The 14,957-nt window shown below is 38.6% G+C and overlaps 1 protein-coding gene across 11 annotated transcripts in view; it reads right to left on the bottom strand.

Annotated features, from left to right (window-relative positions):
- Window positions 1–7,001: 7,001 nt before the first annotated feature.
- Window positions 7,002–14,957, bottom strand: part of fsd1l (fibronectin type III and SPRY domain containing 1-like) — a 127,369-nt gene continuing 119,413 nt past the window's right edge. For 10 of the 11 annotated variants that reach the window (XM_069926156.1, XM_069926163.1, XM_069926145.1 and 7 more), the window contains 2 exons: window positions 13,451–13,539; window positions 8,849–10,343 (listed from right to left, as the gene is read on the bottom strand). In XM_069926156.1, coding sequence (XP_069782257.1) covers window positions 10,221–10,343; window positions 13,451–13,539 — 212 coding nt within the window. In that variant the 3' untranslated portion in view covers window positions 8,849–10,220. Of the gene's footprint in view, window positions 7,088–8,848; window positions 10,344–13,450; window positions 13,540–14,957 lie in introns of those variants that run through there. The other variant, XM_069926147.1, reaches the window with a different exon arrangement.

The raw sequence follows: 14,957 nt of genomic DNA, 5'->3' as shown, positions 1-14,957 counted from the left end.
TCTCATTCAAAAATTCATTGGAATTTTCCTTTACCATTAAAAGAATTAAATTATAAATGGGGAGAGATTCTTGACTCGCATAGCTCACCTTCTATAGAAAGGGTGACCATAGGTATCAATGGAGACAAGACGTGCAAGGATTTTACAAGGTCTCATGTCAAAGCGAAAGTACAGGAGGTATGCTGTAACATGTGCAATAGATGATATAGATCAATGCACCATCACTTATAAATTATTAGCTATGAGATGGTGGTCACAGCTTCGGTGATAGGAGTGACAAATTAATCAGATCAACACTGCAGAGACCAAAGTCTTACTCGTACGCTGCTGAAATTAAAAACTTGTGAGCAGATACTCGATAGTAATTAATTGAATACAATTTGAATAGATCTATAAAAATGATTATGGAATGGGATTACATACCATAAACAGTTAATGTATGCAATATTACTAAATGGTTGAGTATGCAGGACATCACCTGATCTTTCCAGTTTACCCACTTATAAAACTGACAAAATCAGTAAAACACAGATCATAAGAATTTTCCCCTTTCCCCAAAAAAGCTCATCATTAAACATTCAATGAGTGACTGAAACACGTTCTCCATCAATTTGATGAATTAAATGTAAACAATTATTTTCAAAGCACATTTTTTGATCTATATTTGGTAATTTCTCAAAGCCTGAATAAATTAAACTACTATGGAAATTGCAAACATTTAATGCACAGGCTCTTCCTTGTTTGGAGGTTGGTGAATATTTCACCTCAGCAATTGAAAATGGGTATTAAAATAGGGAAGCACGATTTAAAACAAATATTGTTCACTCAGCAGGAAAATAAGCCATGTGCTACCAACATTGTATTGATTTTGGTCAGGTGGAGAATAAGGAGACCAGAAGGCAGAGAAAATGAGGATTATCTACTTTTGCAGCACATTTTCAAAAGATCACATGATGTTTATCGAGAACTGTTATGTTGCAATCTGCATAATTACAATTCACTTGCAGAATTCAATTTGGCCAAATAGTCATCTCAGGACCGTTGCTGGAAGAGAAACAAGGGACTCAGGAGAACAGAGTGTCAGGAACCAGCTTGAGGTGAGTGCATTTAAAAAGGAAGCAGAGAGGAAGTTAAGGGTTAAACAGAACAGTGATTGGTGGGAGGAGTAATATATAGGTAAGGGCAGTAACAAATTAAAAAAGAGGAAGCTCAAGCAGAGTGGCCAGTGTGAGTGGCTCAGGGTAGGAGTGGGATTTTGAGGCTTTGGCTCATGAGGTTTTGGCAAGAAGAGGCTGAGGACAAGCTTGTTTCCAGCAAGGTAAGATCTTTGTATTTTAAGGAAGAGTTAATGGAGACAGTAGCTAGGGTAGTGGAATGCTCCAAGTGCAGCATGTAGGAAATCTGGGACAGCACAATTATTCCTGATAATTACACCTGCAAGAGGTGCATCCAGCTGCAGCTCCTGGGAAAACGTTAGGGAACTGGATGAACTCCAGATCATTTGGGAGGCAGAGATAGTGATAGAGAAGAGCTTCATGGAGACAGTCACCCCCAAATATCAGGAGCAAGTAGCTAGGTGACTGTAAAAGGGAATAGATAGACAGTGCAGAGCACCCCTATGGTCATTCCCCTCAACAATGTATACTGTTGTGGGGGGAATGATCTACCAGGGACAAGTCATGGTGGACACATCTCTAGCACAGAGGCGAACCTCTCATCTCAGAAGGGAAGGGGGAGAGCTATGGTGATTGGGGACTCGTTGACTGGGCAAGTGTATAAGAGGTTCTTTGAGTGAGATCAAGTCTCCTGAATGGTATGTTGCCTCCCAGGTGCCAAGGTCAGGGATGTCTCTGATCGAGTTCACAGCATTCTAGAGGGGGACTGTGAGCAGCCAGATGTTATGGTCAAAGTGTGAACAAGTGACATAAGAGTCGGGATGGGGAAGTTAAAAATCAGGACCTCAAAGATGACATTCTCAGGATTGCTATCTGTGCCACATGTGGATCATTGGGATCTCTTCTGGGGAAGGTCTGACCTGTACAAAAAGGACAGGCTGCACACGAACTGGAAAGGGGCCAATATCCTGACAGGCAGGTTTGCTAGAGCTGTTGGGGAGGGTATAAACTAGTTTGGCAGTGGGATGGGAACCGGAATGAGTGCAGAGAATAGGGCAGAAGGTCAAAATCATAATGCTCTGTTCGGAGTTGGTGAGGAAGGACAGGCAGGGGATAAAACATAAATGCAGTCAGAGGGTTTGTTATGTGTCTATTTCAACACTAGAAGTATTAGGAATAGAGGATGAACATAGAGCATGGATCAGTACATGGAACTATGATGCTGTGGCTGTTACTGAAACTTGGCTGGAGGACGGCAAAGATTGACTGATGCAGTTACTGAGGTTTAGATATTTTACCTCCCATCTGATTGCTTTTTAGAGTGATGGTGGGAAGGGGGGGAGGGGAGTAGCATTACTGATCAGTGATAGCATCAAAACTATATAAAAGGAAGATGCTGCAGAAGGAATGTCCACTTAGTCAGTGTGGGTGAAAGTCAGAAATAGGAAGTGAGCAATCACTGTACTAGAAGTAGACTATAGGCCCCCAAATACTCTCAGGACGTGGAAGAGCAGATAAGCAGGTAGATTTTGGAATGGTGCAGGAGATACAGGGTTGTAGTTATGGGTGATTTCAACTTCCTGAATATTGACTGGCACTTCCTGACTGCAAGAGAGATAGATGGGGCTGAATTTGTCAGGTGTGTTCAAGAAGGACTCCTGACACAGTAATGTGGATCAGCCAACGAGAGGAGAGGCCATACTGGATCTAGTTCTGGGTAATGAACTTGGTCAGGTGGTGGACCTCTCAGTGGGGATGCATTTTGGTGAGAGTGACTAAAACTCCCTGAGCTTCAGAATACAAGTGGAAAAATAGGAAAGTGTTTAATTGGGGAAGAGCTAATTACGATGGGAATGAGGCAAGAACTAGTGAGAGTAAATTGAAAAAATGTTCAAGAGTGAAAGCACAGAATGTGGAGGAAGTTTAGGGACCACTTGTGCTGGGTTCAGGATAAGTTTGTCACGCTGGGAGAGGGAAAAGATGGTAGGAAAAAGGAACCGTGGTTTACGAAGCAGGTGGGGCAGGTCGTCAAGAGGAAGAAGGAAGCATGCTTATAGGAAGGGCTCATGATAAAGTATACTCTAGCCAGGAAGGAGCTTAGAAAGGACTTGGAAGAGCTCAAAGGGGGAATGAGAAGGTCTTGGTATGCAGCATTAAGGAGTATCCCAAGGCATTCCATATGTATTTGAAGAACTGGATGACTAGAATGAAGGTGAACTGCTAAAGGATAAAGGAAGCAATGTGCCTGAAGGGAGAGGAAGTCTTAAATGAATATTTTGCTTCAGTATTCACAAAAGGATCTTGATCAAGGTGAAGTCAGAATAGAACAGGCTTGTGTGTTGGACAATGGGGAGATTAAGGAAGTGTTGGATCTTAAAAACATCAAGATTGATAAGTCCTTGGGGCCGGACTCTATATACCCCAGGTTGATGTGGGAAGAGATAGCTGGAGCAGCAGCTATGATTTTTGAGTCCTCTTTGGCCTCAGGGGAGGCAGCGGAGGATTGGAGAATGGCAAATGTAGTTCCATTGGTTTTTTTTTAAAAAAAGCAATAGGGTGAATCCTGTGAATTATAGACTAGAAAGTTTTACATCAGTGGTTTGCAAACTATTGGAGAGGATTTTTAAGGATGGGATCTGTGAGAATTTGGAGAAGTACAGTCTACATGGCTTTGTGAAGGAAAGGTTGTGCCATACGAGTCCAAGTGAATTTTTTGAGGAGGCAACATAAGAAATTGATGAGGGTAGGAGCAGTAGATGTGGTCTATATGGAGATTAGTAAGGCATTTCACAAGGTCCCCCATGAGAGACTTGTTCAGAAAGTCATGAGGCATGGGATCCAAGGAAACTTAGCTGTGTGGATAAAAAATGGTTTGCAGGTAGAAAGCAGAGAATAGTTGTGGAAGGAAAGTATTCTGCTTGGAGGTCAGTGACTAGTGGAGTACTGCAAGGATCTGTTCTGGGATCCCTGCTCTGATTTTTATAAATGACCTGGATGGGTAAGTTTGTGGATGATGCAAAGATTGGAGTAGTTGATGGAGCTGATGCCTGTCAAAGGTTACAAGGGGATATAGACAGGATGCAGAATTGGGCAGAGAAGTGGGAGATGGAGTTCAATCCAGATAAGTGTGAGATGATGCATTTTGGAAGGTTAAACCAGAAGGTTGAGTACAGGGTTAATGTTCAGTTACTTAAGAGTGTGGATGATCAGAAGGTCCTTGGGGTCCAAATCCATACATCCCTCAAGGTCGCTGCACAGGTTGATAGGATAGTTAAGAAGGCCAATGGGATATTGGGCTTTATTAATAGGGGGATTGAGTTCAAGAGTTGAGATGTCAGAGGTTCTTTCAGGAGTTGAATGAATATCAGAAAATTTATTTGGAAGGGTAAGATGTCTATGGTCTCCATAGAAAAATTAATGTGAAAATATGAACTGGGATGTTTACATCTAATTTTAAAAATTACTATTGAGCCGCTCAGATGTGATTTCTTGCTTTTTTATTTAAGGAAGGAGATAAACCTGCATGGGTGAAATTGTATAAAATAGGAGAATGGGAGAGGATTTTGTATATAAGTGGGATGTGAAATTAATAACTGGTGAGAAAGAAACCCCTTTGCTAAAACATTTAATCAATACCTGGTAACAAAAGTGTGGGATTGGGGGCCTTATCTCGCCAAATCCCTTTGACTCATAACAGGCTTTTACGCTGAACAATGGGTAACCAATTTTTGAAATTTGGTCTCATAAAGGGATCAGATATAGAAAATTATTATGAGCGGGGGCAATTGATGCCATTTGAACAATTAAAAAATAATTATGCAATTCTTAATAAGGTAGGAATCTTTCTACAATGTTCTAAAGTGAGAATTATTTTGGTCAGTTACAGTAATTCAGTTTCCACAAAGCCCAGAATTAATTTTACTGGGGAATATTATGGGGATAAGACCTAAACTGAAACTATCCAAACATCAAACAGAATTTGTTAAAATTCTATTGATAGTGGCCAGAAAATGTATAGCAGTTACTTGGAAGTCTGATTCACAAATAGATATGGCATGTTGGAATGTTTGTATTCCTCTTGAGATTTCCTATAACTTAATAAGTACGTCATTTTTACATGTTTGCCGCCCATATTTACAAATCTCATGTGCAAATCTTTAGTTGTGTTCTTCCTAGCCCTTGAGACCTGCATTGATCCTCTCCAAAGAAAATTAAATAGAATATGAACTTGTGATCTGTGGAGTGTGCAGCACTTTTCAGCAATCCATTCTGCTTTTTCTTTCTTTTAAACTTTTTTTCTATATCTACATTATTTTCTTGGGTGGGATGGAATTGGAGTATAACCATCATGGAGTAAATACTGGATTGCAACAAATAAAGGTAGACAAATCCCCTGGACTGGCTCGGATATGATATTCTTCAGCACCTTGAGGGAGGGCCCCTGGTGGATATATTCAAAATGTCCAAAGTCATGGGGGAGGTGCCAGAGGATTGGAGAGTAGCTCATGTTGTTCTGCTGTTTAAGAAGGTCTCCAAAAGTAAACCAGGCAATTATAGGCCAGTGAGCCTGACGTCAGTAGTATGTAAATCAATTGAAGGATTACTTAGAGATAGGATATATAGATTTTTGGACTATCATCAGCTAATTAAGGGCAGTCAGCATGAATTTGTGCGGTAGGTCGTGTTTAACAAATCTTGTAGTTTTTTGAGGAAGTTACCTAGAAGGTTGATGAGGGAAGGCTGTGGATATTGTTTATATGGACTTTAATAAGGCCTTTGACAAGGTTCCACATGAGAGGATGGTTCAGAAGGTTAGGACACTAGGTATACAGAAAGGTTGCAAATTGGATTCAAAATTGGCTTGGTGGAAGAAAACAGGGTGGTGGTGGATGGTTGCTTCTCAGACTGGAGATGTGGTGTGCCTCAGGGATCTGTGCTGAGACCATTGTTGTTATTAAGGCAAAGGAGGAAAAACCCAACACCCAACCCACCAATTTTCCCCTGCAACCGTGTCTGCCTGTCCCGCATCGGACTTGTCAGCCACAAACGAGCCTGCAGCTGACGTGGACATTTACCCCCTCCATAAATCTTCGTCCGCGAAGCCAAGCCAAAGAAGAAAGAAAATGACCTAGATGATAATGTGGTGAATTGGATCAGCAAAGTTGCTGATGACACTAAGATAGGAGCAGTAGTGGACTGTGAGGATGATTTTCAAAGCTTTCACAGGGATCTAGGCCAGTAAATGGCTGATGGAATTTAATGCAGCAAAGTGTGACACTTTGGAAGAGGAAATCAGGGTAGGAAGTACACAGTAAATGGGAGGCCATTAAGGAGTGCAGAGGAGCAAAGAGATCTGGGAATTCATATACATTGTTCCCTGAAGGTGGTGTCACATGTGGACAGGGTTATGAAGAAAGCAATTAGCATCTTAGCCTTTCTAAATCAAATTACTGAGTATAGAAGTTATTCAAGTCATTGGTGAGACCACATTTAGAATATTGTGTGCAGTTCTGGTCACCCAACAGCAGGAAATATATCAGTAAGATTGAAAGAGTGCAGAGATTTACTAAGATGTTGTCAGGTCTTCAGGAGTCGAGTTAACGGGAAAGATTATGAGGGATATAGACAGAGTAGATGTGAATAGGATGTTTCCACTTAGATTGGGAGAGATAAATATGAGAGGTCATACCTTTAGGCTGAAAGGGGAAAGTTTTACACTCAGAGAGTGGTAGGAGTGTGGAATGAGCTGCCATCTGATGTAGTGAATGCAGATTTAACTAAGTTTTAAAAATAAATTGGATAAATACATGGGTAGGAGTGGTCTGGAGGGTTACAGAATGAGACTAAGTTAGTGGGACTAATAAGTTTTATTGGTTGGCACAGACCGGAAGGGTCGAAAGGCTTATTTTTCTGTGCTGTAACGTTCTATGGTACTTGTTCTCTTCAACTTCGCACTTGACTGCATGCATGGTCTAAAAATTTTAATTAAAATATTATTAAAAAAGAGTCGAAAGGTCATATTACAACTACAAATTTCTGGTGAGACCACACTTAGAGTATTGTATTCAGTTCTGGTCACTTCATTATGGGAAGGATGTGGAAGCCTTGGAGAGGGTGTAGAGGAGATTTACCAGGATGTTACCTGATTTGGAAAGTTGAGTCTTATGAGGCAAGGTTAGCAGAGCTGGGACGAGACTTGATAGATTATGAGAGGCATAGATAGGGTAGACAGCCAGTGCTCATTTCTCAGAGCAGGAATAGCACCAGAGGAAATATATACAAAATGAAGGGAGGGAGATTTAGGAGAAGCATCAAGGGTAATTTTTTAAAAAATTGCAGAGAATTGTTGATGCCTGGAATACCTTGCCAGGAATGGTGGTGGAAGCTGAAACATTAGGAGCATTTAGACAGGTACATGGATGGAAGAAAAATAGAGGGTTATGGAATAGGGAGGGTTTAGTACATTTTTTTTTAAAAAGGAATATATTGGTCAGCACAAAATCAAGGGCCTGTGCTGTGCTATGTTCAAACATCTTAGTATTTACAGCAACCAGCATATCCACAACCCCACCCAATGCAAAGTTACTTGCTGTAGATCGAGAGTACAATCGCATACAGTTCAAAACATGTTGCAGTGAACTTAATATCTACTATTTATACTTTCCCAATTATATCACCAGTTTCTAGCAAACAAATGATTTCTTGGTCCGTATCTTCCAGTACAAAATCTCCAAGACGTTGAAAAGTTGCAGCTAGTGTACCTGCTTATTGTGAAGCCAAATGCATAAACCCTCTTAAGTTGTTCAATTTATTCAACATTTGTTGGCGTAATGTTGGAAATAACTTAATATTTGAAGCAGTAAAGGTTAGTGAGATAATTTTGATTTGTATGCCTATTATTTATTTTCCCCAGGAAATAAAATTAAGCATTATTTGGACAAAGATTAATGGTCAAGTCTTTGGTGATAAGATACTGGAGAAAATAGCATATACAAGGGATTATACTTCCCAATAAAACCATAAATGCAAAACTACTGAATGATACAATAATGATACAATAAATATGTTAACAAAGAACTAGTCTGTGCCAGTGTAACATGATATAAATTATGAGCAGTCATCAAATCTTGTACTTGGTAACATTCTGATAGGATCTTTTGTAAGAATGTGATATTTTCAGATAATCGTTGTAAACTATGAAATATTGATGCTTTGTGGTTCAAGGATACAACCAATTTTCAGTCAAAATACAAATGCTGGAGGAACTCAGTTAGTCTCGCAGAGTCCATTGGAGGTAAAGGCTTTTCCTCTGGATGCTGCAAGATAGGTTGAGTTTCTCAATCATTTCTGTGTTTTGACTACATCACTGTGTCTGCAGACTTAAGTTTCACTTCAATCAGTTTATTTGGACAATTTAAAAACCCTCAGTTGATATCCTCCGGTCCATTAAAAGAAAATTTCAAGTCAAAGTCCTGACAAAAGTAGTGAACATGATGAATATTTGTTTCAGTGTTGAGCAAGTTGCCTTCTAACATGAACCTCCAATTTCTCTCTCCTGCGATATTCTGTAATTAAACTTAAGATGGATAAACTAGTAAAATCCTAACCATTCACTATTACAAAGAATGTGATGCAAATTTAGAACAAATTGAACACCTAGATGAAGGTGCAGAGCATAAAATTGGAACAGAAATCAATATTTAACATACGACTAATTAAAATGATGCTCACTGTTACATTTTGCTTAATTGCATTTATTTTCATCAAATAACTTCAGACTGTAGAGATGTGATATGACAAACTGTTCATGACTGATCCACAATTCAGATTCACCTGTTCTAAAAGGAGAATTAAGGCCCCTCAGTTTCCTGTCCTGACCCATGAAACTGTGAGCTAAAATAAAGATTTGAACTATGAGCTCCTGGGATCAAAAATTCAATGAGATGGTTTGACAAACTGATTAGATTTGGTTAGTAAAAGTATGTTGGGAACGACTTATAGGGATTTAATGTTGTTAGAAAAACACATCTAATGAAACCACGTAGACACTAGTTGATAAAATTTATCAATAAAACGACAAGGATAAATGTCAAGACTTTCCTTTTACACAATACTCATCATTGTGCTATGGCTTCAAAGGCACTAACATTAGACTAAGGGCGCATGCACAGTGTATTGTAGAGAGGGTTTAGATTTTCTTTACACAGATCAGTTGTCATTCCACCTTCAAATACTTTCAGTACATTTTAAATCAAGCGATATTCAAATTTAACACTTAACAGGTTCAACAATTGTCAATGCTAGTTCATATAGCTCATGAAGCAAACCAAAGGATTCTATTGTTGATTTACTGGGAAAATCCAACACTGAATCCAATGTGCTTGGAAATTTAACCGTTGTGATGACACATGTCTACCAAAAAGGGTTTAGCAGATCCCTTAGCTTTAATAAAAAGACCTCACCAGCAAACATTTTTATAATGACTACTTATCTTGCTGGGGTTTATATTCCCTTAATTTACACTTCAAATTGCATGAAATAAGGCAGCTTTAAAACATGGTCACACTGAAAGGGAAGTTTAAACATCATGCTTTGGTGTCATTATTGTTTTGTGCAATCATTGCATTCAGTTTGATTACAAACATTCCAATAGATGATCTATTCCTGGCATTCCAGCCAAATTATCCCACTCAAAAGAAGGAATGATGCATTTCTTAACCATATCCCCAGGCCAGTTATACAAGCCAAGCCAAATAAAAAAAATTAGCTCCTTTTGTGATTTTAACATGTTCCTTCCAGCTAAAGGTAGAATGGCATGAGAACAGAGTGCACACAGAGGATAAAACTCTGAAATAGTGCATGTAAACTATATATCAATGTATGTTTTTAAAATTCATTAAAACATGGACAGGGCTATGGATGTAACCTTGAATTATGATTCAGCACTTGTATATGCTAAAATTTCTGCCATAACAGGATGCATAAGAAGAAACAAAGAGTGGGATTGGTCCATCATATCCAGGCTTCCATTGCTTGTACGACAGATTTTCAAATGAGTGATAAACAAACAAAAAAAATCCATGTAAGCTAATCTCACACACATAGTTAGTGAGCAAGAGCAATTAAACTGTTTGCAGAACCACTCAATTCATGATCACCCTTCTGGAAGGATTTTATAATACTTGGTACTTGGAGTCCTGTGTATAAACTTAGGCCACCACACCAGACCTGCAAGAGGATGAAAATGTCAATCAATATAGCAGAACATTTCCTGAAGTGTACAATCAACATGTTTGTTCCATATTAATGTAGCTCATTTTAAAAGATGAAGTACTTAAAGGGGAGAATTACATTACTGAAAAACAGAACCATTCACAGCAAAGGAGGCAACGACTCAGGCCATCCAGCTCTCCATCAGAACAACACCCTAGATGGATCCGACTGCCTTTTCTTTACCTTATATTTCTTAAGTTCCGTCAAATGATGACTGGAAGCAATATATTCCAAATGCCAACCACACACTTCATAAAATTCTCACATCTCTCTAATTCTCTTCCCTTTTATTTTGTGATCTCCATTCCTAACCTCTTCAGCAAGAGATCAGTTTCCCCCTCTCTACTTCATTTAGATCCATCATTGTTTCATACACCATCAAATATCCCCTCAGCTTTTCCCTTCGTAAACAATCCAAGCCTCTAATGTATTGTAACTGTAGTTCCTCATCCTAGAAATTATTCTTGTAAATCTTATGAATCCTTTTATGTCCTTCCATTAATATGTTCAGAACTAAACTCGATGGATCAGCTGATGCCAGGCCATGTTTTCCAAGAGTTGAGTATGACTTTTACTGCTTTAATATTCTCTACCTTTGTTGATAAAGCTTAGAATTGTGCACACTCTCTCAACTTGCTCTACCACTTCAAGGATTTATACTTACTCCCTGGTCCTTTGCTCCCGCACCTCTCTTATGACAAAGCCCCTCTTTATTCTTCTTGCCAAACACTTCAACTCTACTTTCTCTGCATTAAACTTCATCTGCCACGCTGTAGCCCATTGTATAAGGCTTTCCCTATTGTGATGGGCCCAGAGGGCCCCAAAGCCCAGCAGCAACAGAAATTCACTAAGATAAATGGTTACTTAAACAAAAGTTACTTTTAATTTTCTTTAATCATAAAAATAGGATCAAACTTTAACTTATTACTATTAACTTAGCCTAACTTAATCCCCCTTCTAATTTTAAGTGTACGTAATGTATGTATAAGTTCACAAAAGTTCTTTGATTCACAGTCCAATCTTACTTCTCACTCCTCCAAGTTCAGTGGTATCAGGCAATTCTTATACTTGAGCACAGATTTTAACATTTATGAATATTCACCAGGCTTTGGTGCTTGAAAGGTAAATGGTTACCATTCAGGAAAGTTCTTGTCAATTTACAGAGAGATTTGTTGCTCGTTGGACACAAACTGATTCCTTCCATCAAGCTCTTCAGTGTCTTGCCGAAGAAACTTGCCCCATCAGGGTTTTCCAGATGATAACCTCTTTCAGGTCACCACAGAATTCCTTTTCTGTTTCCCTTATCTCAGGTGACACATTATACAGCCAGCCATTTTCTCTTGTATGGACCACAAGGGCTTTGAACAGGCTGAACTCAGAACTCACAACCCATCTTCAAAATGGGGTTTCAAACCAGTTTCCAAAAGCCACTGCAGAAAACCAGCAGTCTCTCTCTCTATCTGTGTCAAACTTAGAAAAAAACCTGTTTGACTCCTAACATCTTGCTGACTCCCAAAATCAATTCATGGGAGATCTTATCAGTTTACCTTCCATTTGCACCTCATTGTGAAAATCTCCAGCAAGTCTTTGCAGACTTGTAGGCACCACCTTATCCATAACTCTTACATTTTTAAAATGAGATCTGTTTGTGATCTAACTAAAACCCCACAATCTATCTTCCAAAAACATACCTATACATAATATAAAATATAACATAATCTGTCACACTATTTTATTTAATTCTATCACACCCAGTTTATGTTATTCATGGCTAGAGACTGTGGCTTGCAACCCTGAATCTAGATGAGCAATTCTCAAGTATAGCCACAGCACATTTAAGGGGAAGGAGGTTAAGGACTGAAATCATAAACTATTTTTTATGCTTTTTATGTAGTCGGCAGGAGAAAAGTATGGAAGAAACCAACTAAACCTGACTTCTTCATGGGAAGGGGACCCATAAACTGTGAGCAGAGTCCTGGAGGGGGGGGGGGGGGGGGGGGTGGGGGTGGGGAAAGATGGCCAAAAACAGGATGAGAATGGCTGATCTAGATCATTACTATATTAAAAAAAACAATGGTTTTATAGCATCAACCCTTGCTCTTAATCTTACTCTAGTCTGAAAAACACTAATTCACCAGTACTGTCTATAGCCAATGTCCTATTTATAAGATGAGTCTCAGGTTGGTTGATAAGCCTAATCAAATATGGAAGTTCATGAGCATCATATTGACTGCATTTACTCTCAACAGAACCATCAAGCCAGAATCAATTTGTAAAACAATTCCAATATTTTACATCATATACTTAATGACAAACACTTTGGACCTGACCTGCCTACAGCATTAGATAGGCGTACATAAATATTCAACTTATTTTTAATACTAATCTGTGAAAAATGGTTGAAAGTGATTAAACTTGCACCATTCTGAAAAGTAATGGAATGCAAAGTATGTAGATAAAAGCTTGAGAGTAGACAGTACTGGCTAGTGGACCCCTTCTTATCAGGACCCCAAGGATACAAGGATCTGGTTGAGGCTGGTACAGTGACCCAAGGTAGTTTATAGCTACTACTGAGCTTGCTTAATAGAGACATGAATATTAACTTGGATGCCCCTAAGGAGGGAATGAACTAATTAACACAACATGCGATATATGAAGGAGGAACTGAGCGATACTTGGATTGATGGGAGGGAAAAGAAGAATGTTGTAATATACTAAGATTCAGATTGGAAGAAGGTAAATGAAGGTGGGGTGATATTGAGCCCGGGACTGTACAAAAGAGTGATGATTCTGAACCTCTGGTGTATCTCCAGACCAGGGGCACCTGACTCTGCAGACTCGAAATAAAGCTGAACCTGTTCTCCAAGACTTTGTCTCCAGAGTAGTGATTGTGAAGACTTTATATTTCACAGAATCTTATTTACTTTTCTTTATTTGTACAAAAATGCAGTTCTGCAAACTTAGAATTGTTCAGTCACTGGAGACATGATTCGAAGAAGTACAATAGTTTACAAACTACTATCCAAAACAGCCCTTCAGCATAACATTCATTAGTCACTTACCATAAACGCTGGAATTATTGGTTGAGTAAATTTTGTCTTGAAAGTATGTAATAATTGTTTTGTATCAGCATTATAAAAGGAAATTTGACCTACAAAAGAGAACATTTACATTTTTATTTCTCAAGAGTGAAAGTCAACTTAAGATGCAAATAGTTAACTAAAATAAAAGATAACATCTATAATTAGTTCACGTCATAGAATGGTAGTTGCATAACAAATATAGCAGTAATATTATTGCCTTATTACAAGTGGATACTAAACTACAGATGTTTAATCATCAAATGCTTAGACCAGGGGTGTCAAACTCAAATTCACAGAGGGCCAAAATTAAAAACTTGGATGAAGTTGTGGGCCAAACTAAATATTTATTGAAAATTTTCAACAACATCTGCATGTTTTCTCTTCTTTCAACATATGTAATGTTAAACTTTTTCTTATTGAAATAAATGTTTAATAATAGTTTTGGTTAAACTCTTTCCAGAAGAAGCATTAACAAATGAGAAATAAAATATTCAATAAATAATATTTCTCTATAGCCTTTAAGCTCCTTTTAAATGTATTTTTTTTTCACAAGCCAACAAGTCAAAAAAATAACAACTTGCTTCAATGAAAATCCAATCTTTCAACTATGAAGAGTCCAAAGTTAACCAAAGAAAATATGAATCCAAGCTTAGCTTGCTACACTGTGATTTACTCTGATGCACCTGGGTCTAAACCAGATACTTGGCATCTCTTCTTAGATGCAAGTTCATCAAACTCTGGGGTCAGAGTCTGCCTCCCACCTGTCTTGAAAGGTCCTGTTTTCTGTGTTTCGTTTGGCCATTTTTCATAAGGGGTTTATTACATGTGAGTTGGGCGACAGGTCGCAGATGCTAATGAAAGTAAAGAGAGGAGGTGGGGGCGATTAGCGGGCTGGCGCCAACGCATTTGCAAAGCATTCTGGGATTTGTAGTATTAGCTGTGCATGCTATATACTGGCGTGGTGGCCAGCGGGCCAGCTCTAATACATATTTGATATGATCTTGCGGGCCAAATATAATTATATCACGGGCCAAATTGGGCCCGCGGGCCTGAGCTTGACACGTGTGGCTTAAACGATACACACATTTTAAGGGACTCAAGAGCATTAGAGAAAGTGAACAGAAAAATATGCAAGTTAGCACCAAAATGCTCCAGGGTGACACTTATGTTCCAGACAAACGTTTCTGCCTATTCCTTATCTAAGGATTAGAACTTATTTTGTTCTATTTCTTTCTTCTAAATGAAAACAAGAAGTGTAGATTGTTCAGCTCCTTGATAATGTACATCAACAGATCCAGGTTAAATGTATGATTTAATTTGGCTGGGAAGTGCCAAAACACCTACACATAATTTGTGAAAAGCTTGATTAACTACAGCATCTCAAAACTATGTTACCCACATATTATTTATAAAGCATATATTCATTTAAAACTTACTTCATTAATTAGTATTGATAACCTAGAGGACTTTAATTTATACAAAGTTC

This window comes from Narcine bancroftii, chromosome 1, assembly GCF_036971445.1.
Source record: "Narcine bancroftii isolate sNarBan1 chromosome 1, sNarBan1.hap1, whole genome shotgun sequence".
NCBI classification, from domain to species: domain Eukaryota; kingdom Metazoa; phylum Chordata; class Chondrichthyes; order Torpediniformes; family Narcinidae; genus Narcine; species Narcine bancroftii.
The sequence above is the reverse complement of the archived record's forward strand: the minus strand, read 5'-3'. Positions and strand labels throughout refer to the sequence as shown.